Source organism: Sporobolomyces salmoneus (assembly GCF_050403485.1).
Source record: "Sporobolomyces salmoneus JCM6883 DNA, S_salmoneus_JCM6883_v1_ctg13, whole genome shotgun sequence".
Lineage (NCBI taxonomy): Eukaryota > Fungi > Basidiomycota > Microbotryomycetes > Sporidiobolales > Sporidiobolaceae > Sporobolomyces > Sporobolomyces salmoneus.
The window spans coordinates 147,527-167,952 of NW_027481150.1; the positions used below are offsets into that span (position 1 = coordinate 147,527).

General features: G+C 52.6%; 8 protein-coding genes across 8 annotated transcripts; 3 read left to right on the forward strand and 5 right to left on the reverse strand.

Moving 5' to 3' along the window:
* Window positions 1-42: 42 nt before the first annotated feature.
* CDC21 (thymidylate synthase) lies at window positions 43-1,058 on the forward strand (the record flags this gene model as incomplete). Its single annotated transcript, XM_076630924.1, has 2 exons — window positions 43-565; window positions 637-1,058. The coding sequence occupies 2 exons, from the start codon at window positions 43-45 to the stop codon at window positions 1,056-1,058; spliced, it is 945 nt and encodes a 314-aa protein (XP_076489064.1).
* Window positions 1,059-2,003: 945 nt separating this feature from the next.
* On the reverse strand, window positions 2,004-2,875 carry JCM6883_000195 (uncharacterized protein; the record flags this gene model as incomplete). The annotated part of the gene is made up of 4 exons (XM_076630925.1): window positions 2,004-2,168; window positions 2,239-2,382; window positions 2,453-2,599; window positions 2,675-2,875. 4 exons carry the CDS (start codon window positions 2,873-2,875, stop codon window positions 2,004-2,006), a joined length of 657 nt encoding a protein of 218 aa, XP_076489065.1.
* Window positions 2,876-3,324: 449 nt separating this feature from the next.
* Window positions 3,325-4,241, forward strand: JCM6883_000196 (C2H2-type zinc finger protein; the record flags this gene model as incomplete). The annotated part of the gene is made up of 3 exons (XM_076630926.1): window positions 3,325-3,480; window positions 3,553-4,110; window positions 4,185-4,241. 3 exons carry the CDS (start codon window positions 3,325-3,327, stop codon window positions 4,239-4,241), a joined length of 771 nt encoding a protein of 256 aa, XP_076489066.1.
* Window positions 4,242-4,502: 261 nt separating this feature from the next.
* JCM6883_000197 (uncharacterized protein) lies at window positions 4,503-5,053 on the reverse strand (the record flags this gene model as incomplete). Its single annotated transcript, XM_076630927.1, has 3 exons — window positions 4,503-4,661; window positions 4,727-4,964; window positions 5,025-5,053. The coding sequence occupies 3 exons, from the start codon at window positions 5,051-5,053 to the stop codon at window positions 4,503-4,505; spliced, it is 426 nt and encodes a 141-aa protein (XP_076489067.1).
* A 1,565-nt stretch (window positions 5,054-6,618) lies between these two features.
* JCM6883_000198 (uncharacterized protein) lies at window positions 6,619-7,470 on the reverse strand (the record flags this gene model as incomplete). Its single annotated transcript, XM_076630928.1, has 5 exons — window positions 6,619-6,677; window positions 6,760-6,897; window positions 6,965-7,062; window positions 7,134-7,229; window positions 7,322-7,470. The coding sequence occupies 5 exons, from the start codon at window positions 7,468-7,470 to the stop codon at window positions 6,619-6,621; spliced, it is 540 nt and encodes a 179-aa protein (XP_076489068.1).
* Window positions 7,471-7,809: 339 nt separating this feature from the next.
* On the reverse strand, window positions 7,810-9,129 carry JCM6883_000199 (uncharacterized protein; the record flags this gene model as incomplete). Its single annotated transcript, XM_076630929.1, has 4 exons — window positions 7,810-7,818; window positions 7,886-8,067; window positions 8,134-8,761; window positions 8,839-9,129. 4 exons carry the CDS (start codon window positions 9,127-9,129, stop codon window positions 7,810-7,812), a joined length of 1,110 nt encoding a protein of 369 aa, XP_076489069.1.
* Window positions 9,130-10,670: 1,541 nt separating this feature from the next.
* Window positions 10,671-13,499, forward strand: JCM6883_000200 (uncharacterized protein; the record flags this gene model as incomplete). Its single annotated transcript, XM_076630930.1, has 9 exons — window positions 10,671-10,786; window positions 10,849-11,092; window positions 11,172-11,735; window positions 11,797-12,267; window positions 12,330-12,754; window positions 12,822-12,946; window positions 13,021-13,045; window positions 13,108-13,281; window positions 13,346-13,499. The coding sequence occupies 9 exons, from the start codon at window positions 10,671-10,673 to the stop codon at window positions 13,497-13,499; spliced, it is 2,298 nt and encodes a 765-aa protein (XP_076489070.1).
* Window positions 13,500-14,421: 922 nt separating this feature from the next.
* JCM6883_000201 (uncharacterized protein) lies at window positions 14,422-18,079 on the reverse strand (the record flags this gene model as incomplete). The annotated part of the gene is made up of 6 exons (XM_076630931.1): window positions 14,422-15,208; window positions 15,277-15,591; window positions 15,657-15,915; window positions 15,984-16,948; window positions 17,023-17,599; window positions 17,674-18,079. 6 exons carry the CDS (start codon window positions 18,077-18,079, stop codon window positions 14,422-14,424), a joined length of 3,309 nt encoding a protein of 1,102 aa, XP_076489071.1.
* Between the last annotated feature and the right edge of the window lie 2,347 nt (window positions 18,080-20,426).

Below are 20,426 nucleotides of genomic sequence, written 5' to 3' on the forward strand. Positions count from 1 at the left end.
CGTCGACTCGCGAGCGAATCTCAACTCCGACCATTCACAAGCATGTCGACCTCAACCAACGCGGAAGAACAGCAGTACCTCGACCTCGTCAGGCGGATCATCACCGAGGGCGGCAAGCGCCCAGATCGAACTGGAACGGGAACCGTCTCACTCTTTGCTCCTCCTCAACTCCGCTTCTCCCTCTCCCGAACGAGCCCGGAAGGTATCACGAGCCTAGTGTTACCGCTATTGACTACGAAGAAGGTATTCACGCGTGGAATCATCGAGGAGTTGTTGTGGTTCGTCAAAGGTTCGACAGATTCGAAACTCCTCTCGGAAAAGAACGTCAAGATCTGGGATGGGAACGGTAGCAGGGAGTTCTTGGACAAGGTTGGATTGGGTCATCGCGAGGAAGGAGATTTGGGACCTGTTTACGGGTTCCAGTGGAGACATTTCGGAGCGGAATACAGAACCGCGAAGGACGATTACGATGGACAAGGAGTCGACCAGTTAGCAGAGGTGATTAGGAAGATCAAGGAGAACCCGATGGACCGAAGGATCATCTTGAGTGCATGGAATCCCGCAGGTAAGCTCACCGTTTTCGTTCTCTGTGCAAAGTTTTCCTTTTTAATTGGTATCGTTCGTCGGGACGCGCAGACATCCCGAAGATGGCCCTACCACCCTGTCACATGTTCTGTCAATTCTACGTCACGCTACCTGCCCCTTCCTCCCCCATCCAAAAGAACCGACTCTCGTGTATCATGTATCAACGCTCCGCCGACCTCGGTCTCGGAGTCCCCTTCAACATTGCATCTTACGCTCTCCTCACTCACATGATCGCCCTCGTCACCAACACTATCCCTCACGAGTTCATTCTCCAGATTGGGGACGCTCACGTCTATCTCGATCATGTCGAAGCTCTCAAAACTCAACTCGAGCGACAACCTTACGACTTCCCGGGATTTGAATGGAAGAGAAGTAGGGAAGAGATTGGTGATATCGATGGTTTCGAATTGGCAGACTTCAGGGTGCTCGGATATAAATCGCACGAATCGATTCCGATGAAAATGAGCGTCTAACGACATAGCCCATGTGAGCTTTCCTCCTACTTCGCCCTCTTATCTCTGTGTGCCTTGACTTACACTCTGATTGCTCCTTGAGTAGATCTCTTCTATGAACATTCGTCGTTCCTTTGCGAAATTTGTAGAATGTCGTCCCGTTCAGCATCCTTCCTTCATTCGTTCGACGAGATTCCGGCCTCGCTACTTATATCCTAGACCTTAATCTCGACGTCATGTTATGTATCTTCTTGCTCCGCGAGTCGTCTCCGTCGATCTGGTCTTTGGGAGAGACTTCAGCGAGCTTTGTTGCTCCTCAAGTGAGCCCACTTCGCGTGTAGCACGACAATAGGCCACGGCTCACGGTGTTCAGCGGGTGGCCCTCATGAGGAAGTCCAACTCTAACGAGCTGCGTTGTCGAGGATCAGAGGCAAGTTGCCTCGCTCGCGCGAGTCAACGACGAACCCTCAGAAAAGCCCTGACAAGCTGGAGGGTATCACTAAGCATTCCAGCTAGTACACCCGGTATATAGAAAAAGCGAGAGAGAAAGGTATATGGCACAGCAGAGAGGGATATCGAGCGAAATACACACACGGGGATCGCGAAACCAACTAAAACGAAACAAACTGAAACGAGCGACAAAAGAGTGATACAAGACGAACTGCGGTGGAAGGAAAAGAACGATAGAGCAGAGCGAGAGTCGAGAGGACGGACCAGGGGAGGGAGAGTGAAGAGGTGGTTTCGAGCGAGGGAGAGATGAGCGGGGACCTTCAGGCGAGAGGCGAGGCAAGAATGAACGGAGGTCGAGCACTGTGGACTGAGATTCACGACGGGGGCAGGGTCGACGACCGACGCGCGGGATAGGCGTACCGAGGCGAGGTCGAATCGGAGTCGGCGGTTTGTTCTTCAACCGGGCGTCCTGTCTAGCCCTACCGCACCTCCCTGACTCTGATGATCAACTCTCAATCACAGAATCGTACATCTCCGCCGTCTTCCTCCCTTCCCACCAGCTCTCGCATTCGTATCATCTCCGCCGAGCCCATTCAGATTGTTCCTCCTCCGTTGATACTGTGGTGTCAGTTGTTCGGCTTTGATCATTTGTCTCGTGATATCCGCAAACACTTCCTCGATCTACAACATATAGCCTCAAGTCAGTTTCGCTCCGGCCCTCGTTCGGATGAAAGAAAAGTCAAAGACTGACGTTGATTTCTTTCCTCGAACTCGTTTCGTAGTAAGGTACTCCACCCCAAGATTGACTTAGTTGCACCGCTACTTCTCGTTTCACTTGCCGTTCATTGATCAGATCCAATTTCGAACCGACTAGAACGATCGGTACTTTCTGCGGCTACTCTCGATTCGACCTTACTCGTCAGTCACTCCATTATACATGGGCAAGTCAAAGAGGAGGGACTTACTAGACCGCTCGTGTTTGAGGCATCTTTGATTCGTTGAATTTGTTCTCGAAGGTGAAACAATTCGCTCACACTTTCCAACGAAGTGAGGGAAAAGACCAGCAAGAAGCCGTCTCCCGATTTGATATACATGTGATGTAGTGACATGAACTGTTAGTCTCACGGATCTGTCGTCAGCCCACTCCGACGGGTCGAGAAGAGGAAGAAGGGGGTTCGAAAACTGACTTGTTCAGTTCCAGCCGTATCCAGTACTTCCAAGGCAACCGTGATTCCATCTACGTTGATCGTCCTCCTATAACTATCTTCGATTGTCGGATCGTATTTCTCGACGAACAAGGAATGAACGAATCGAACGGTTAAAGCCGATTTCCCAACTCCTCCTCCTCCTAACACTACGACTTTGTATTCCCTGTTTCTCACATCCATTTTGATCTCAGTCAGTCTCGTCTCGGGAACAAGTGAGTTAGAACGAGAGTGGGCCAGTCGTTGTCGAAACACCCCACACAACGGAACAAAAGGAAAGAAGCGAGTGCGATAACGCGGAGAGCAACGCGGTCGTGCTGGGTTGTTCTGATGGAGGTGTCGCACGTGCTGTAGACGTATCAGAAGGCGAGGGGAGAGGACGGGACGAGGCTCCCGAAAGAGAGAGAGGGGGAATGTGCAGAGAGAGAACAGAGGATGAACTCACAGAGGCATGACACTGGAACTACTCGAGCCAACGCGTTTCTGAATCGCCCTAGCCGAGTCCTAAGCGGATCCGAGATATTGGTGGAGGGAAACAAGATTCGGGAACCGACAATTTGATGAAGTCGATCTTCTCCCTCTCACACTCTCCCCGGACTTCAATCCACCCACGAGGAGGAAGGCAAGACATCATGGCCTCACTCAAGTCACTCATGAAGGCGAAGAAAGAGTCGTCTCGGTTATCGCATCCTCACGCTCGTTATTCCTCCTCGGGTCAACTCTCCTGCTCTCTATGTGGTACTCAGCTCAAGAATGAAGCTATCTGGGGTTCCCATCTCGTGTCCAAAGTGAGTTCCCTCCGACTTGATACCCGAAAGACTTCTCTTGCTCATTCATCTCGTATCGGTTGTTTGTTGCAGCAACACCGCGTCAACGTACAAAAGGCAGAACGGGAACAACTGCAACGTCAAGAACAACAAGTCGCTGCCTCATCAGCGACAAACGGGAAGCGGAAATCTCGTTCTCCGTCCCCCTCTGCCTCTTCCTCGAAACGACCTAGAGAATCTTCCCCTCCTGCTCCTCCTCCTTCGAACAACCTACCTTCCGATTTCTACTCTGCACCTTCACGAGAACCCATACCTTCGACCTCGACTGCCCCTATTGTGGAGGAAGTAGAAGAAGATCCCTCGATAGACGAATTCCTTTCGACTCTTTCTGCCGAACCCTCAACGACGACGTCAGCTGCGAATTCAGCGAGTGCGACTATCTCGGCCGCACCAGTCAAGTTTGAGTTTGGAGCCCCGAAAGTCAGGGCGGACGGTGAAGAAGGAAATGATGAGGAGGACGGTGAGGAGGAAGAACAAGGGGAGACTGAGGAGGAGAGGAAGGAGAGGGAAGAGAGGGAAGAACGAGAGGAAATGATGGCGAGGTTGGAAGAGGAGGAGCGGGAACAAAGGGAAGCGGATGAGAAAGTCACAGTCAGTTTGCCCTTCGAACCCATTCTCGCGGGATGGCCTGAGCGACCTAGCTGACGTTTATACGACTGTTGTAGGCTCTCAAGAGACGGTTGGAGCTGATGAGACAGGCGAAGAAGAGTAAGAAACCTTGAAACGCAATCTATCGTCGTTTCTCTTGATCTTGATCTTCTCTGTTGCAGGCCTCGCGGAGAGGCTCGCGACTTCGACCAGTATCTCACACTACAGGGGAGATCGGCTTAAAGCGTAAACAGTGAATCAAGATTGAGCAGCAAAGATTGGAACACGAGAAACGAAAACGTTGTGGAACAAGATGTAGTAGAAACAAAGATCCTTCCTCCCTCCGCCTGACAGCACCTCCACCTCACTGTGACTCTGTACCTATCGACAACTACCTACCAGCGACCAGCGGATCCCGTAGCGGTGGCGAGCGATGCATGCGCGTTACCGGCACGTTGAGCAGCTGCACTGCCGTAAATGAGTGCTCTGCGTTCGGTACCGTAATGCTTGAGCGAGTGAATCTCATTCGGCGGGACCACGCAGGAGGAGTGACCCTTTTAACAGTCTGATCGGTCAGCTTCGACGATTCTGAAAGCAGAACAAAACGAAGTCCCTTTACCTCGCGGTGGAGCAGTCCGTTCAGACCAGCTTGTGCTCTCCCTTGGAGTGCCCTTAACTCATTCTCGAGTTTCTCCAATCTCGCCTTGACGTTCGGGTTGTTGTCTAAGTACCTTGCTCCTCCTTGACGAATCTTCGCTTCGAGTTTCGCAATATCTTCTTCGAGTTCCGCTTCAGCATGTGAGATCTGGCCGGGGAGTTGTTCTCTCTCGCGATCAATGAAATGCTGGAAGTTCGACCTGAAGGGAGACGACGCCAATCAGATCAGAAGTTGCGAGGAGACGAGCGAATCGACCTACGAGAGAGAGTGAGGTTGACTGTAAGACATGCTCTGTTCAGGTGATACTCGAGTGTGTGTGTGATTGCGATAGAGAAGAAGAAGAGCAAGAAAAGCATTGGCGAACGAGGCGAGCTTTGCGTTCGATTGCGCACAGATCGCAATTATCTCTCCTCGGCAAGTCCGACGAGAGGTCGAAGCGTATCGCCATCGAAGTCATCTGATGGACGGCACACAGCGACTCGAATGAGAGGTAGGAAAGGACACGGTTCGATAGCACCCGGACGACGGAACTCCAGAAGAATACTCGCAGAATCGCATTCGAAAGGGAACTTCTGCCCCTTTCCAGCCCATCGCCGGTCCAGAGCGATCTACAAGGCTCCTCACTTCCTCCTAGCATGCTCCGACTCCACCTCGACCACCCTCTTCGCGTGATTCACAGGATCAACTCCGTGCGTGGCGTGAAGACGAGACACGAAATGCGGCTGCCAGTGTGCCAGATCTTCGTATGCTTCACGAGAGTGCAGCTGCTCTCGTACAAGCTATCAGCACATGTCTCAGAGATCGTAAGAAGAAGAGACATCACGAACAGGAACCCTGGGTTCAAGCCCAGCTGCATCCGGAGCGTATAATTGTCCTACGCTCTGAGTAGTAGGACCATAGGGGTCCAGGGAGTCGGAAGGAGCCCTAGGCCTGAGGACGTCCACGCGAGGTCGTTGAGGGTGCGCCGTTACAGCGAAAGGATTTTCGCAGCGGGTGGACGAGGCTGGATGAGAGGTAGGGGGTCAGCTTGCAGTCAGGAGGAGCTAGGATCATCTCATGGCCTTACAGGAGGATCTTCACGGGGAGGGGGAGCTTGCCTGTCCGAAGAGGGAAAGGCAGGGAAACGTCCGTCCGTCGAGGTTGCTAATTCCTTGTACAATTCGCGTTGCGAGTTTCTTCGATCCCTTCGGGGCCTGACGAACGGATTTGTGGGAATGTCGCCCGAAGCGTGCTCGTCGGCGGATTCAAGAATGGGTGCGTTTCGGATGGAAGAGCTGGCCGATCGGCTTCTACTGAACCCGTTCGTCTCCTCCTGTAAGCTGTTGGCCGTCCTTTCGATCGACCCAGTGCTAGCTGACGCACGAGCGAGAGGAGGCCTGGAGTAACACCTCGAGACGACGAAGATGAGCCCAGTGCGGAAGAGATACGGCAGAGGAACAACGAGTCGCGAGAGAGCGCGAGTCTCCGGAGACGTAAACTCACCTCAGAAGGCCCCTTGAACCGCTACTCGACATGCTGTGGACTCTTGAGGTCGAGAACTGCAGCAAGACCAGAGAAGAAAGAAGGAGAATCGAGAACGAAAGGCGATCCGTACTGCTTCTCCGGGTGGACCCCGCGGAGGGCAAAGTGGTCTATCGAGCGAGCTGTGAACAAAAAACCAGAGACAGATCGCGCCTGAGTAGGGGTATCTTGAGGAGAAACTCGAGCTTTCAATCGTTCTCTCGATCTCTTTTCGCTGCGAAAAGAATGGCTTATCAACATCAAAGTGATCTCCAAAGCGAGATCCTTACAACAATCCTGCAGCCGTTCAATCCCGCTCGACTGCTTTCCCTTTACCCTTTCCCTCGTATGGCTCATCCACCGATTCCGACCTTGCTCTCCTCCTCTTTGCGACGGGTGACCTCGATCGACTCTGCGACACACTCCTCGAGTAACTCTTTCTTCTTCGACGAGCTGGAGGCGAGACCGAACGAGACGGAGAACGAGAGATTGACCTTGATCGAGAGCAGGAGGGAGACCGACCACGACGGGAGCGTTTCGGCGAGACGGATCTTGAGCGAGAGCGATCACTTCCACTGTCTGAGACGCTTCGACTCCTACTCCTACTCCTGCTACCGCTTGACGATGAGCGACTTGACCCCGAGTAAGAACCGGTCGAGGACGACGAAGAAACTGAGGACGATCGCGACCTTGAACGACCTCGTTTCGACTTCGACGATGATTTTGCGGCGGCTTCAGCAGCCAATTTCGCTCGTTTCGCTTCATTCGCTGCCAAGATTGCAGCTGCTGTGCCTTCCCTGTGACGAGGAGGAGAGAGAAAGGCTAGTAAGGAGAGACCAATTTCGTAAGGGAAAGAACTAGAACGAACTTGGGTTCGAGGGTAGGGGGGAGACTCGCAGTGAGCTTCGTAGCTAGCTTGGGGTTCTTCAAGATCTGAGTACGTGTCGGTCTCACAGCGTACTGCCTGTAAACAAGACGGAAGAAATAAGTCAGAGATCTGAACGGCGACAACTTCGCGTCTCCTTCGAAAACAACGTAGATGTGATAGAGACCTACCTCTGACCCTTGCAGTCTGCAGTAAAGTGACCCATCTGAAGGCATTTCTGGCATTTAGTCGAAGCGGTTGCCTTGCTTTGTTCTCTGGAGTATCGCTGTCCTGGTTTACCTCCTCCTGATCCTCCGACTTTCAAGTAACTACCGAACATGTTGTGCGTGATTCGAGAGGTGTCGCGTGAGAGAGATGAGAGAGAGTGAGAGGGTGATGAGATCAAAGTGAGGGGAGAGGAAGGGAGAGTGGTGAGTGCTGTTCTAGCCGAGGCCTGAGGGTCTTCCAAGTGCTCTGTAGTCGCTCTTCGCGAATGCTTGACGAGACGAGGTGGTGCGCAAGAAGTCAAGAGTAAACGAGGCGACTTCGCAAGAGTGCCGAAATCGCTCGTCTCTGGATAAGCCTAGCAGCTCATATACAATCCGAGGTCTACACAGAGTACGCGCAGCCCGACAGATGCTAAGAAAACTGAGTTGCAAGTATAAGTAAACCTAATTTCCTACTTTTTCTGTCAAATGAGATACCCTCGAGTCAGTTGCAGTCAATCTTACTCAGAACACGAGAAAGAGACTCACCTTTGCTGGACGTCCAGGTTTCCTCCCTGAACCTGCAGCTCCTCTGCCACGTCCTCCTCTCGTAGAAGGAGTAGCTTGGTCTTTTCTCCGTTCGGCAGCGGTCCGACTATCACCAGTGGCGACTGATGCAGAGCGAGCATGTCGAGTCCGTTTGGAAGATGCTGCAGAGGCCCTCCGTCCAGCTGCGAGAGATAAATATGGTCAGTCAGCCGCAAACGACGATAAGAAAGGGAATCGAAACGACGTACGAGCAGCTTTCCGTTTCCCTCGCCTCGCAGGTTCAGGTGCCTCCTCCACTTGCTGATCCTCCTCTTCTTCCTCCTCGTTCTGACTCGCAGCCGTCCCATCTCCCAAATAACTATCAGCATCGTCTCCAGCCGTCTCCTCCTGACTTTCTCCTCCATCTTCATCTTCGTCCTCATCTTCCTCATCATCTGTCAAGTCACTCAACTCGCTTCCACTTGCCTCGTCGGCTGCGGCTGGTCTCCCTCGTTTCCTCCTCGGTGAAGCGTTCGCAGCGGCGAGGTTTGCAGCAGCTTTCGGAGTTGCGATTCTCTTCCTCGGCGATCGTTTCCTCTCCTCTGGTTTCTCGGGTTCCGTCTTCGTCTCGACTTCTTCCTCGGGCTCATAGGAGATCTCCCTCAATGGACCTTCAGCGGGGGAATCGGGCGGATCTTCAGGTCTCCGTTGCCCTCGTTCGAATGCGGTCGTCGCAAGGAACTCTTCCGGATCGAGAGAGAATTCGGTAAGAGGAAATGTTCGAGAGTAGGGTTTCGTAGCGAGTTCGAGGGATTCTAGTTCTCCTTTGTTTAGAATCGGTGGGTCAAGTTCGTTTATCCTGCTCTCGACTGTATCTCTCTCTATCGCAGTCAACTCCTATCATCGTTCCCGAGCAGTCCTTCGTCAGTCATACGCTGAAGACAAATTCGAGAGAGGAGAAAGAGGGATTTTACCTGATCCGCCCACGTCGTCTCCAAGACCTCTTCATTGTACACCTGCCTGTACTTTTCCCACACTTGATCAAACTCTACGTGTTTCCCCGCGTGGTTCCTGATATCTCTCACGACTCCCAACAGGTTAAAGTGCTTCTCGGGTCCGACGAGTCGATGATAGACGATCGAGCGGAAGAAGGAGAGTTCGCCCTGAGGAGTCGATAGGAAGTCGGGATCGGCTGGAGGGAGCTTCGAAGAGGTTGCGTCGGGTGGTGGAGCGGGGAGAGGGTCACAGAAGGAGAGAGCTTCCATTACCAGCTATAGAGGGGGAGAAAGACGAGGGGAAGACGAGATCGAGATGAGAGAGATTGACTGATGCTGTTTCGCGGTATTGCAGCTCGTCAAGTTGGTATGGTCGAGGGACAGAGGGTCGAGAAAGAGGGAGTTGATCAAGTGGGGATCTCCTCGTTGCGCGTCGTTCTGAGTTCCGGGCTGGGGTGTTAGAGAATGAGCAGCTATAATTGTGCGTCGTGCCGGGTGTATAGGTTGGTCAATGAGGCGTGACGCTGTAGAGATGAAGGGAAGCGAAAGGGATCCAAGATTCTCATCTTCCTCCTTCTCCAACCCGACCTTCTGGAAGTAGTCAGTACTACGACAGAGAAGAATCTCTATCCGACCACGAGCGGACCAGCAACCATTACTCACCTCGCAATTTCGGTCACTCAACCTTCAAAGCTTCAGGACTTGGCACACGATCAGCATCTCGCTAGCGGGCATGCAGTCCTGTAACAGCTACTCCAACCTTTTATGCTACCTCGATCGGTGGGAAACGGGCGCAGGTCTGACACGTTTCGTGAAGTGGAATGGAGGCAAAGTCTCGTCGGTGAAGGCTTTGCGACCGAATCGACGAAACGAAGCAGATAGCCAATTTGTAACCTATACAGTAGGTCCCTCTCGCTGGTCAATCCAGCAAACTGAACAGAGGCAGCTGACGCATACTTTCTCCGATGTTAGTTCTCGTGCTCACCTCGTTCGTAGATCTTCCGCCCGTGCGGCCTGCCTCACTTGCAGCGTGCAGATCTTAGCGCCATTTCTATCGCCTGCTGCATTCCTCGCGGCTTGTCTGAGGTACACGCACGACTGTCAATTCTCAATCTTCGAGCGAGATCACAGCTCGACTGCGATCAGCGTATTCCCGGTTGGTTAGCGCTTTGCACAGCAGCTGGGTATCAGTTCTGATCAGACTACCGTATGCAGAGTGGGAAAGCGAAAGATTTGAATCGCACCGGGAGGCCGGGAGAGTAATCTACTGTATTCGAAACCGGTATGTCGCCTTTTCTCGCACATCCGCTGTCTCGAAGCTGACAAGGCGACGACGGCTTTCCTCTCTACTGTACAGCTTCTCAATTCCAGGCCGAGACTTGTTTTATTGCGATTGTGAATGGGATTTCCGAAGATCGAATGGACCTTTTCGTCTTCGCGCGCAAGTGCGACTTCTCTATTTGCTCACTCTCGCTTGCCATCTTTCAGCTACAGCGTTCCATTTCACCAGAGCTTGCTTGGACGACAGAGGGCGGCCCGTGCCGTACAAGGATCAACTGGATCTACAGTTTCAATTGAAGAATCAAAACGAAAAGCACGTTTCGAGAAGGAAAGCATATGATTTGTTGTGCCCCAGGATCGGCCTGCGAAAGTACGGGGATTTTTTTTCGAGACACTTCTCGCGTCAAATTGAGTGTTCGGTTCAAGTTCCTGGCCTCCCAGGCCTTTTTACAAACGCGCTGCTTCTGTAGCGAACATCTCCTCCATCCGACTCCGACTGGTCGTATCGAGCCCCGAAACGTTGGAACGATATGGCGACAGCTCTCCTACTGCCTCTCTATGTAACGGTCGATACTTCGCGCTCATTGATCGTCTTTGCGGTGATGCGGTCCGGTGCTGTACTATCACCCTCAGCGATCACCTTTACGTGAGTTCCCTCTCCAGTCATCCTCCGCATGTAACAGAGCGCTGACTTTGTGTGCGAGATAGGGCGGAAGCACTGAAATTGCTGGTAGCAGTCGGAGGAGTACTCTCCTCGTCGAGAGGCTCGCTGGCAGATCGGTTCTTACTCCCTCCACCTCAGCATGACACCAGACGATCCTTCTTCGCCTCGTTCAAGCCCTACCTCCGTTTCGCCGTTCCCGCTCTTCTCTACGGATTCAACAACGTTCTCTTCCTCGAAGCCCTTCATTTCACGACTCCAGCTCTACTACAAGTCTCTGTACTATCAAAGGTGAGCTTCCAAGGCGAGAGGTGTGCGAAATGAGACGTCGTCGAGCTGACTCGGATTTCCGTTTCTCCCTCGATTCTAGCTTCCCTTCACAGCAATTCTCCACCACTTCGTCATTCGGCATCGCAAGAGTCAAGCCATGTGGATGTCACTAGCAGTCTTGACAGGTGGAATGGTGTTGGCGGGATGTCCCGAGCAACTTTGGGATGGAGAACAGCGGGCGAATATTCGAGTTGGAAATCTCCTCAGCGGACCTCTGATCGGGTTGACAGTCGGAGCAGTATCGGCGTGTTCGAGCGTATGGACAGAGTTGATGTTGAAGGAGAAGGTCGAGTTTTGGCAGGCTCAGTTTTACCTTTACTTATGGGGAGCAGTCTTCACGGGACTCGCTGCGATTGCCGCCAATTCTCGAGTCGTCCTCGATTCCCAGTCGACTCTCGCTTCTCTCCCCGCCTTCTTCCTCGTCGCATCTGTCACTGCCGCAACCGGACTCGTCGTCGCTCTCATTCTTCGTCAAAGGGATAACCTCGTCAAACTCGTCGGAGCTTCCCTCTGCATCACGACCGTCTTCGTCTTGCAACATCTTCTCTTCCCTCTCACCGATGGTCTCGATTTCAGAACGACGTTTGGAATTGGAGTTTTGACAGTGAGAGCTCTTTCTCTTTCCATCTTTTCGAACTTTAAGGGTGACTAGTTTGCTGCTATAGATCGCGACGTGGTCATACAACTGGTACAAAGATAATGACGCCGACCCCGAGTACCGCCCATCGAGCGCGTACGTAGAGCTTTCGACATCGGAAGACGGCGACACTCCCTCAAGTTCGAAAACTGAGCTCAACTCGACTCCCCTTTCCGAAACTCAAAACTCCCCTCCTTCTCCTTATCAACCTACGATCCCGAAATTCGCCGCAGCTCTCGGTTTCATCCTTCTTCTCAGCTCACTGGTGTCTTTCATCCCTCCCTCGGAACGAAGCATCAAGAACGACGTGAAAAAGTTCTTCGCACCTCAAGGGATCAAGCCTGCGGCGTGGGACATCCCGGTTCAGAACCTCAACTGCGTCAAGAAATTCTCGGGAGGAGGAGAAGTCAACAAGAACTCGTCGTTCATGGCTGATTTGGAGGAGAGGATCGTAGAATCGGGTTGCTCAGTCTTCCCAGTACCCGATGCCGGTCTCATCGTGAGTTTTGAATCCTTCACTTTGTACGAGACGAGTCCCAATTGATCAATTCGTCTCGATAGACTCATCTCTTCTGGGCTGGAAAATGGAGGCCTGCGTCTCACGCTCTCACTATCGACGCTTGGCTCGCTACTCAACCTTTCAAGACAAGCTCTTTGATATGGTGGTACGAAGGCGATGGACCTTCTCCTGAGTTCGCTGAGAAGTATACCGGATCGAATTCGCCTTACCGGAATGTGATTTCGTTCCGTCGATGGGACGACTCGCTCGCTGAAGGGACATGCTTGGACGGAATGCGGGAGTGGATGGACGCCGATTACCGAGAGGAACTCAAGATGCCGGTCGCGACGAGGAGCGATCTTATCCGTCTTCTTCTCCTCGCAAAGTTCGGTGGAATCTGGCTCGATGCAGACAGCATCCCGCTCCGAGACTTCACTCCCTTGGTTCGCGCAGGCCCGGTCGCTCCATCGTATGGTACGACTACGAAGTGAGTCACCATTTCTTCCTACCAGCTTGGCGCTGCGGAGCTGATTCTTTCGTTCCTCTCCTTCTAGCAACAATTTTCTCCTCTACGGCCCTTCCTGGTCCGGCGTCGGCGATCGAGTGCTCTCTCTCGCCTGTCAAATGCCTTACAACGAAGTAAAGATGAAGGAAACTTATCCCGAACTCGATATGGGCTGTGAGTCGCGATCTTGCCCTTTCAAGCCTTCTCCCGGCGTAGCGACTGATCTGAAACTGTTGTCTTCTACCTAGCTCACTTTTACTGGCTGTACAACGAGTGAGTCGATCTGGATCCTTCCCGATTTCGGGATTTTGTCGCTGATCCTTTCGATTCTTCAGGGGAGTACATAAGCTTTGTCGCACGAGAGGCTGCGGTGTTGGAGAGATGGCACTACAGTTAATCGACGGAATGTACTGGTCGTCGCAAAGTTTCGCTCCTTGCGAGGAAACCAAATACCCCTCTGGCTCTCCCCTTCCCGGAAACGTTCACGGTCCATTCACCTGGCACGCGCGGTGCGTCCCCTCCACTGTCGCTTCTCGACGAATCTTTTCTGACTTTGCCTTTTTCTCGCTTTAGAATGACTCAACATGCGGATACCGACTCCTGCTACCAGCGTGAATCAGGCACACTCCTCTCGGCTGTCAAAGCTCGTATTGAAGGCATTCTCGCCCACAATCGCCTCGGCAAAGGACGAGACCTCTTCCCTGGCCCTGGCTACGCTGCCCGTTGATTCCGCTCCTTCCCCCCTTCTTGTATCCTCATTCTCTCTCTAGACATAAACTGTTTCGGAACCCTTGGTTGTATGCTGGTTTAGATAGATGTAGGATCGCTCGCATTGTTGTTCGTGTTTTAATTTATTCGCAAAAGCTTTGACCATTATCTCTCCCTCTCCGTTCGTCGGTCTCCTTCGGCCGTCGCCGGACTTGATCAAGTCGTAGGATGGAACTCACATCGACATAAAGACCTCGTCAACAATTCTTCAGGACTTGTTATCCGGCGCTTCGTTCGTGCAAAGTTTTCTTTTTCTTTTCTGTCCTTACCCCGTCGGTTTCGTCTCTCCTGTTCCAGCGCTCTGCTCTTTTACACAGTCGCGGCCGACAGGGAGGAAAAAGATTTCTACGTCGTCGGATTACCGCTGCAAGATGCAGGAGATTGCAAGTCGAAATGAGCTGGAGCACCAGATTGTCGCAAGTCGAAGCGCCCGGTGATCTCGCCGTTTCCGAGCGCGGACGATTTGAGTCTGTTCAGCTTCGTCGATCAAAGAATCGAAGTCGACGGAGACAGTTTCAGGTTCCTCCCAGGTCTGCGAAAACCGAAGAAGAAGAAGAATCTGTGCGATCGGTTCACGATGTCAACTCGATCGACAATGCCCTTGGATTTTCGATAAGTGGGACCTCGCTCGAACGAATAGGGCGGGGCGCCTGTTCAGCTATGCCACGAAGGAGTCAACCCGACGGGAACGAACGGCAGTCTCGTGGCGAGCGGGACACCAAGTTACAGCACAGACATACGATAAACAACAAGCAGAGAGTAGATACAGAGTAATGACACAGCGAAATACACGAAATGGAGGGAAAACCTATTCGACTATCTCAGAACAAGCGAGAGAAAGAGACCCGGGAAGCCCCCGGTCGAGACGGAAGTTCTCAGCGTTACCCGGTTAAGGCCCAACCCTGGGGTCGTCGTTGGGAATGAGGCGGATTCGGGATTGAGTGATCATCGTACAGAGTTCGTCTCTTCGTCCCGGACGGTTCGACGTGCGATTCTTCATCCCTATCCCTCTTTCGGACCGAGGACGGACCAACAGACATTTCATTCGATGGATGATACTGTTGACTGCCTCCGTTACCGCCCATACGAGTCGAAGAGTGCCCTTGCGGAGGAGGAGATGCCCAAATTGGGGCGGGAGAAGCCATCGAAGGTTGACTCGAAAGTTTTCGAGAATGCGAATGAGAGATCGAAGGGGAGTGAAGCGGCGCGTACGATCCGACCTGGTGAGGAGGGAGAGGTTGAGGGGGGTAGAGAGACGTCTGTCGAGGAGCTGTTTCTTCGTGAGACGACTGAATCGGCATTTGTTGCTGTTGAGGCGATGCCAAGTTGTTGCCGCCATTGTTCGAGTTACCGTACGATGTCGGAGGATATCCGTATCTCGAGGCAATCGAAGGAGCGGGATATGCTTGAGGAGGAGGGAGGTAATTCGGCGCGATCGACGAAGAGTTGCTGGATTGTAATTGATACGAGAGACCGTAACTCGTCGGTGGTGCGTACATCGAAGCTCCATTGTAGTAGGGGTGGGTAGAGTAGTGGTACTGCGGGTACTGCCATTGATTGTACTGAGCCGAAGGAGGTTGCGAAAATTGATCAGGGAAATGGGGCGGATTCGAAGGAGAGTCGGCAGGGAAAGATGACGAAGCCGTAGACGACGATCCATTCGATAGTCTGAGATGATGTATGGGAGGGGTCAGAATTAGGCGAGAAAAGCTCTCAGACAAGAGAATGAAACTCACGAAGGTGGAACGTCTCCGCTCTCACTCTGCACTCCAGCTGAAGGAGGTCTCCCGTACGGATCGTATGTCGGATACATCGCCTGTTGGTTCGAAGCGTAGTCGAGCTGAGAAGGGTAACCGTAAGGAGCTTGATTGAAATTGTTCGAATTGAGAAACGGTTGACCGCAATGAAGATACGACGGGGAGGCTGAGGAATTCGAGCATTCGAGACAGGAGGCGTAGGAGGAAGAAAATGTAGTGCTTTCGGGTCGGAAGAGGTTTGGATGGGAGCAGGGGATGAAGGAAAGATTCGAGGAGGATGGGTAGAGAACCATTCTGCATCCATCCATTCAACTATTTCGACTTTTCGGCATTCCTGGTTGGGCACTCCTCTGACGAACCCTCCCAGTTTCTCAAATTCTTTCTTTGCTCTGGTGTATTTCCTCCTCTTGTACCATTCCGCACCACTCCGACAGTCCAAGATATCCTTCACTTCGGGATCGTCGGGAGTCTGCATCCTCCTCCTCTCCCACTCCAAACGTTTGTTTTCTTGCATCTTCTTTCGATTCTCCTCCCGTGTGGTTGATCTCTTCTCCGCCGCTTGCTGCCAGCCATTGCAAGCGGTACCGTCTGAAAGTTGGTAGCGAGTCGTATCTTCCACTAGGAAGGAACAGAGAATGCGAGTCAGCTCAAAACTCGTCGTGAGAACGGAATCGAGAAGCACTCACTGGTAGTTTGATACTGGCTACGCCCGTCTGGGCCGATGATGTGGTGAGGGATGATGAGACTCTCGCCACCACAAGTATTGACAGCGGCCGTCCGAGACACACGCATGACCGGAGTGAATCGCGAGAGCCAGGAATCTTGAGGAACGAGAACGAAATGCCCGGACTTGGGTTCCCGTAAGTTCCTACCGTCGAGATCGTAGAGGGGATAATCGACTCCACGGTATCGGAAGGAAGAAGGAGAGGCGGCAGGGAGAATCGAATCGAAGGCGATCGAGGTTTGTCGAGACGAGGGAACGGGAGTCGGCGGATCGGCAGCAAGATTGAGAGTGCCGATGAAGGCCCACACCGAGTCGGTTAAGACCGCTTTACCGAGATCCGCAGGACCTGCGCGACTGAAGGAGGACGGGTGAGGGACATCGATTTTCGCGGAAATGTACATCTCATTCTCTTGAACGTAGGTGATAGTGCAGGTCTCCGTTGTCGCTTTGATGATCTGATCGGCTGAAATGAACTCGGGTACCGGTAATTCGAAGGATTCGGAGACTACTCGGATTTCTCGACCTTGAGCTTCAGCGTGCTTGACGAGAGTTGAGTAAGATTCTCGGAGCTCCCGGTGTTGGTGATTTCCATATGCGAGCAGGAGGTGTAGTCGACCAGGAGGGGGAGCCGCTCGTGACTGTACGAGCTTCGTGTTGACTTCCGAGGAGATTCGATAGAATTCGCAAGCGAGTCGATCGTCGACTTCCGCTTTCTTACTCGGAAGGTATCGGCGACCGCTCTTGAGTTCTCCATTGTCTGCTCGGTGTCGATGAAGATCGTGAAGGATTGTGGTGATGTTGCTTTTTGGTTCGAATCCGAATCCGACACCGGCTTCGCGAGTGATCATCGTTGCGGTCTCTCGGTCCGTCCTCCAGGTCGGGTAATTCATCATCTCGATGACGACAGCTGGGGGTTGATGCACTCGCCTAGGTCAGGGAACCAGCGTGAGCTTCCACGGTGCAAAAGAAGAAAGAGAGGGAGAAAGGAGAAACAAACGTACTCAGTGAAGAGGCCGGACGGCGCACGATTTCCGGTCTCTCTACAATAGGCTTCGTTCAACATCACTAGCTCATCGAAGAAATCGACAGTCTCGAATTCTGGAAGGTCCTCGAGTTTCCTTTGTTGCTGGAGAAGTGAGACCCAGAAATTCTCGGCTTTGTCCGACGTCGATGTGAGCAAGTCGAGGAAGTCGATCGGATTCGCAAACGGATAACCGGGAGCGGCGGCATACTCCTCGGGAGTCATCGTATTGGGCTTCACCCATTTGTTCTCGACGACGACTTTCGGCGGAGAAGATCGAGAGGGACCTTCATGAACGGGGGAAGTCGTGGTCAGAGTCGAAGCTGAAGTTTTGGGAGATGACGAAGAGCAGGAGAGGTCGAACAGAGGAAGCGATTCCGACGAATTGAAAGCGACCCGAGAATTCGAGATCGATTGATGTAAGGGGACATGCTCCTCCTCCGGTCGCGAGAGCCACGTCGAATGGTCTTGAGACTCGTCGAGGAAGAACTTCGTGGAGGAAGGAGGAGGGAATCGGACGAGCTGAGGCGAAGGAGAGAACAGGTTTCCAGTTTGAGCTTTCGAGGGGAAGCGATAATTCGCATGTGAGCTCGGGCCAACTCGAGCTTGAAAAGACAAAATCGAAACTCACGAATGAACGATCCGGAGGCGACCTCCCGTAAGCATCCCGTATCTCCAGCGCCCGAAACGATATTACTACTGTTCCAACTCATCTCACGGCCATCCAACTCGCGCACAACTGATGTGAACCCACGTTCTCCAAGTCGATCTTCAGCCTGCTGAGTCGAGTCGCCGATGAATCCGTAAGGAAACGAAACAGAGGGGGGGAATTGTTCGAAGTGTTGGAAGGAGTTGTTAGAGGTATGATCGGCTTCAGGGTCAGTCCAGCTGAGTCCCTGTTCCTTCAAGCTCGTACTGGAAAGCGTTTCGGGTTGAATGGAACGGGTAGAGGAGGTGTCAAGGGGCAAAAAATCGTTCAATCGAGGAGAAGAAGGCGCAGCCTTGTCGAAGAAGAGGGTATTGGGGTTGGGCAGCATGGTGATTGAATAGCGATGCACTTCGTCGCTGTTGTTGTCGATGGAGGTGGTATCGAAGCAAAGGAGATTCGTCTCGTCCTCGAAATCGGCAGATCTCTTTGGCTTTCACTCTCCTCCTCTTCCTCCTCCTCCAGTAGCGACTTCGAAAGTAGACTTACATTCCACCAGTACAGCTCTGAATACCAGTCCTCGATTTGCGTAGTTCATCCCCATTGACGACTCCCACGATTTCATTCTCCCGCTTCCATTCCGACTTGTAAACTTCCCCTTTCCCTAATCGCCGCTTCGAATCAACCAATCAATCGCTCTTTGCCGCAGCTCTCTACCTCACGCATTCGTTACTGGGTTCCGAGGGAGGGGCGAGGTTGGAAGAGAGAGACCTCGAGGTGCTGGAAGTCGAGGTTCGAGAGTCGAGGGGGGAGACGATCCGTTCATTCGAAGGTCCGCGGCTAGTCCGTGATTGACAGATGGTGAACTCGAGACCCGTTCCCGTTCGTCCGTGAGTCCGTTCCCTCCTTGTTCGAGGTCTGTTCATTCAACTTTTCTAGCCTTCCTCTCACAGCCCGTCGGCGTGTCCAGACTACCTTGAAGTTTTCGACGTTGTAATCTTTGAGGTCGAAAGAGTCTAGGGAGGCGTTAGAGAGGAGGAAAGTTGCAGAGCCGAGGGTGACGGATGGAGGAGAAGGGGAAAATATCGATGTATTGTTGAATGAGCACCTCATTCTAACCCTTGCGCAATCCGAGATCGATTGTAGAGGGTGTACATGATAACGAGAGATGCCTTGACGAGTGCCGGGTCGGACGCGAGCGAGAGGGAGACCAGCGAAAACGTTTTTACTCGCTTGACTCTCGCCCTCTCACCTCACCACCTCACAGCGACCTCCTACGACCGCAATTCCAGCACTATCAACTCTACTTCTCGCAGCCTACACTCGATCCTCAGCTACCTCGCACGATCCTGGCACAGATGCCCGATCTGATGGAGGAACGTTCCACTGTCTCCAGACAACCGCGAACCATCCCGATCAACGTGCTCAGTAGCTCAACAGACGCCTCAGGAACTCTTCACGAGACTTTCGCAACCCTGCAGTCTCAGATCCCCTCTCCTTGATGCGTCTGCTCAAATCCTCCCAACCTCTTCGAATTTCACTCCCCGAATGTTCTAGTGCGCAAGATGGGAAACAGGATAGCTTAGGAGTCAGAAAGGAAGCGTCTGGGGATACTGCGAGTCGAGGAGCAATGGAAGGGGAAAGATCGGGAGTTCCCTCGAGGAGCAGGCCAGAAGCACGAGCAACGCGTTGGAGTCCTTCGTACAGCTAGGGATGGAATTGGTGAGTGAACACGAAGTGGCTCATTTATCCAGGACACGGATTGGGGAGCTGACATTGACAGTTTCTGCAGTTTCGTGTTCTCCTCGGTTTGCACGTCCTTTCGTTTTGTGCCGTCTCCAAGGTATGTTCCTCTTCATTCCCGCGCGGCGTGGAACAGACAGGCGTAGCGAACCAACGAGTACAGTGTTCTTGTCAGCCTCCCCGAAAGGAGTATTGGCGCTGTCTTTTGTTCGTGAAACCTGTTTGCTCGAGTCGATCCTCGCCTCTAGCTTCGCTGACCTCTACTTGCTTGGTCAACAGCTCCGTGAACGTTACTGGATGACAACTCAACCTACCTCACTTCCACAACAGTAGCGTGACGACTCTCTCTGTCGAGAAGGACTGATCAACGCTCAAACGATCGAGAACGGTGGAAGTCGATCTCGTTGCATGGGTATGTCATCTCCTGATTTTCTTTCCTCTCGTCCTGGCTGACTCGAGATCTCGAATGCGTGTGTAGACAACTCTAATTTCGATTTCCCTCTTTCGTCTTGAGGCGACTCACCTATCTATGTAAACCCTCCCGATCACTCGAAGATCTTTCGTGTGTATTGCTGATAGCCCCTTGCTTGTTTGAGCAGGGGCCACCGAGATTCTCGATGGAAGAGGAAGAAAACGAAAATGCAATCGAGCGACGAGAGCAAGCGCGCTGCGAGTTCGAAATGCCGGCGCGATCCGTTCGAGAGATGCTTCAGAGGGGAGATGATTACGGGGGATGTAGACTTGTAGAGAATTCGAAGGAGCGATCGAAACGTAGAACTCTGCGACTAAGCTCGCTCTTCGAAAAGGATGGAGAGACACGCGAGGCAGGCGAGCTCTCGAATGAGCGGTAGCAGCTCAGTAGCTCGAGGAGGAACGGAGCTACGTGACTTGACTCCTTGAAATTGCTTAAGCGCTTAGCTCTCGTATCTCGATCTTGATTCTGGATACTGTAGTACAGTACAGACTCAGAGGTACAGTTAGAAAGATCGTCAAAA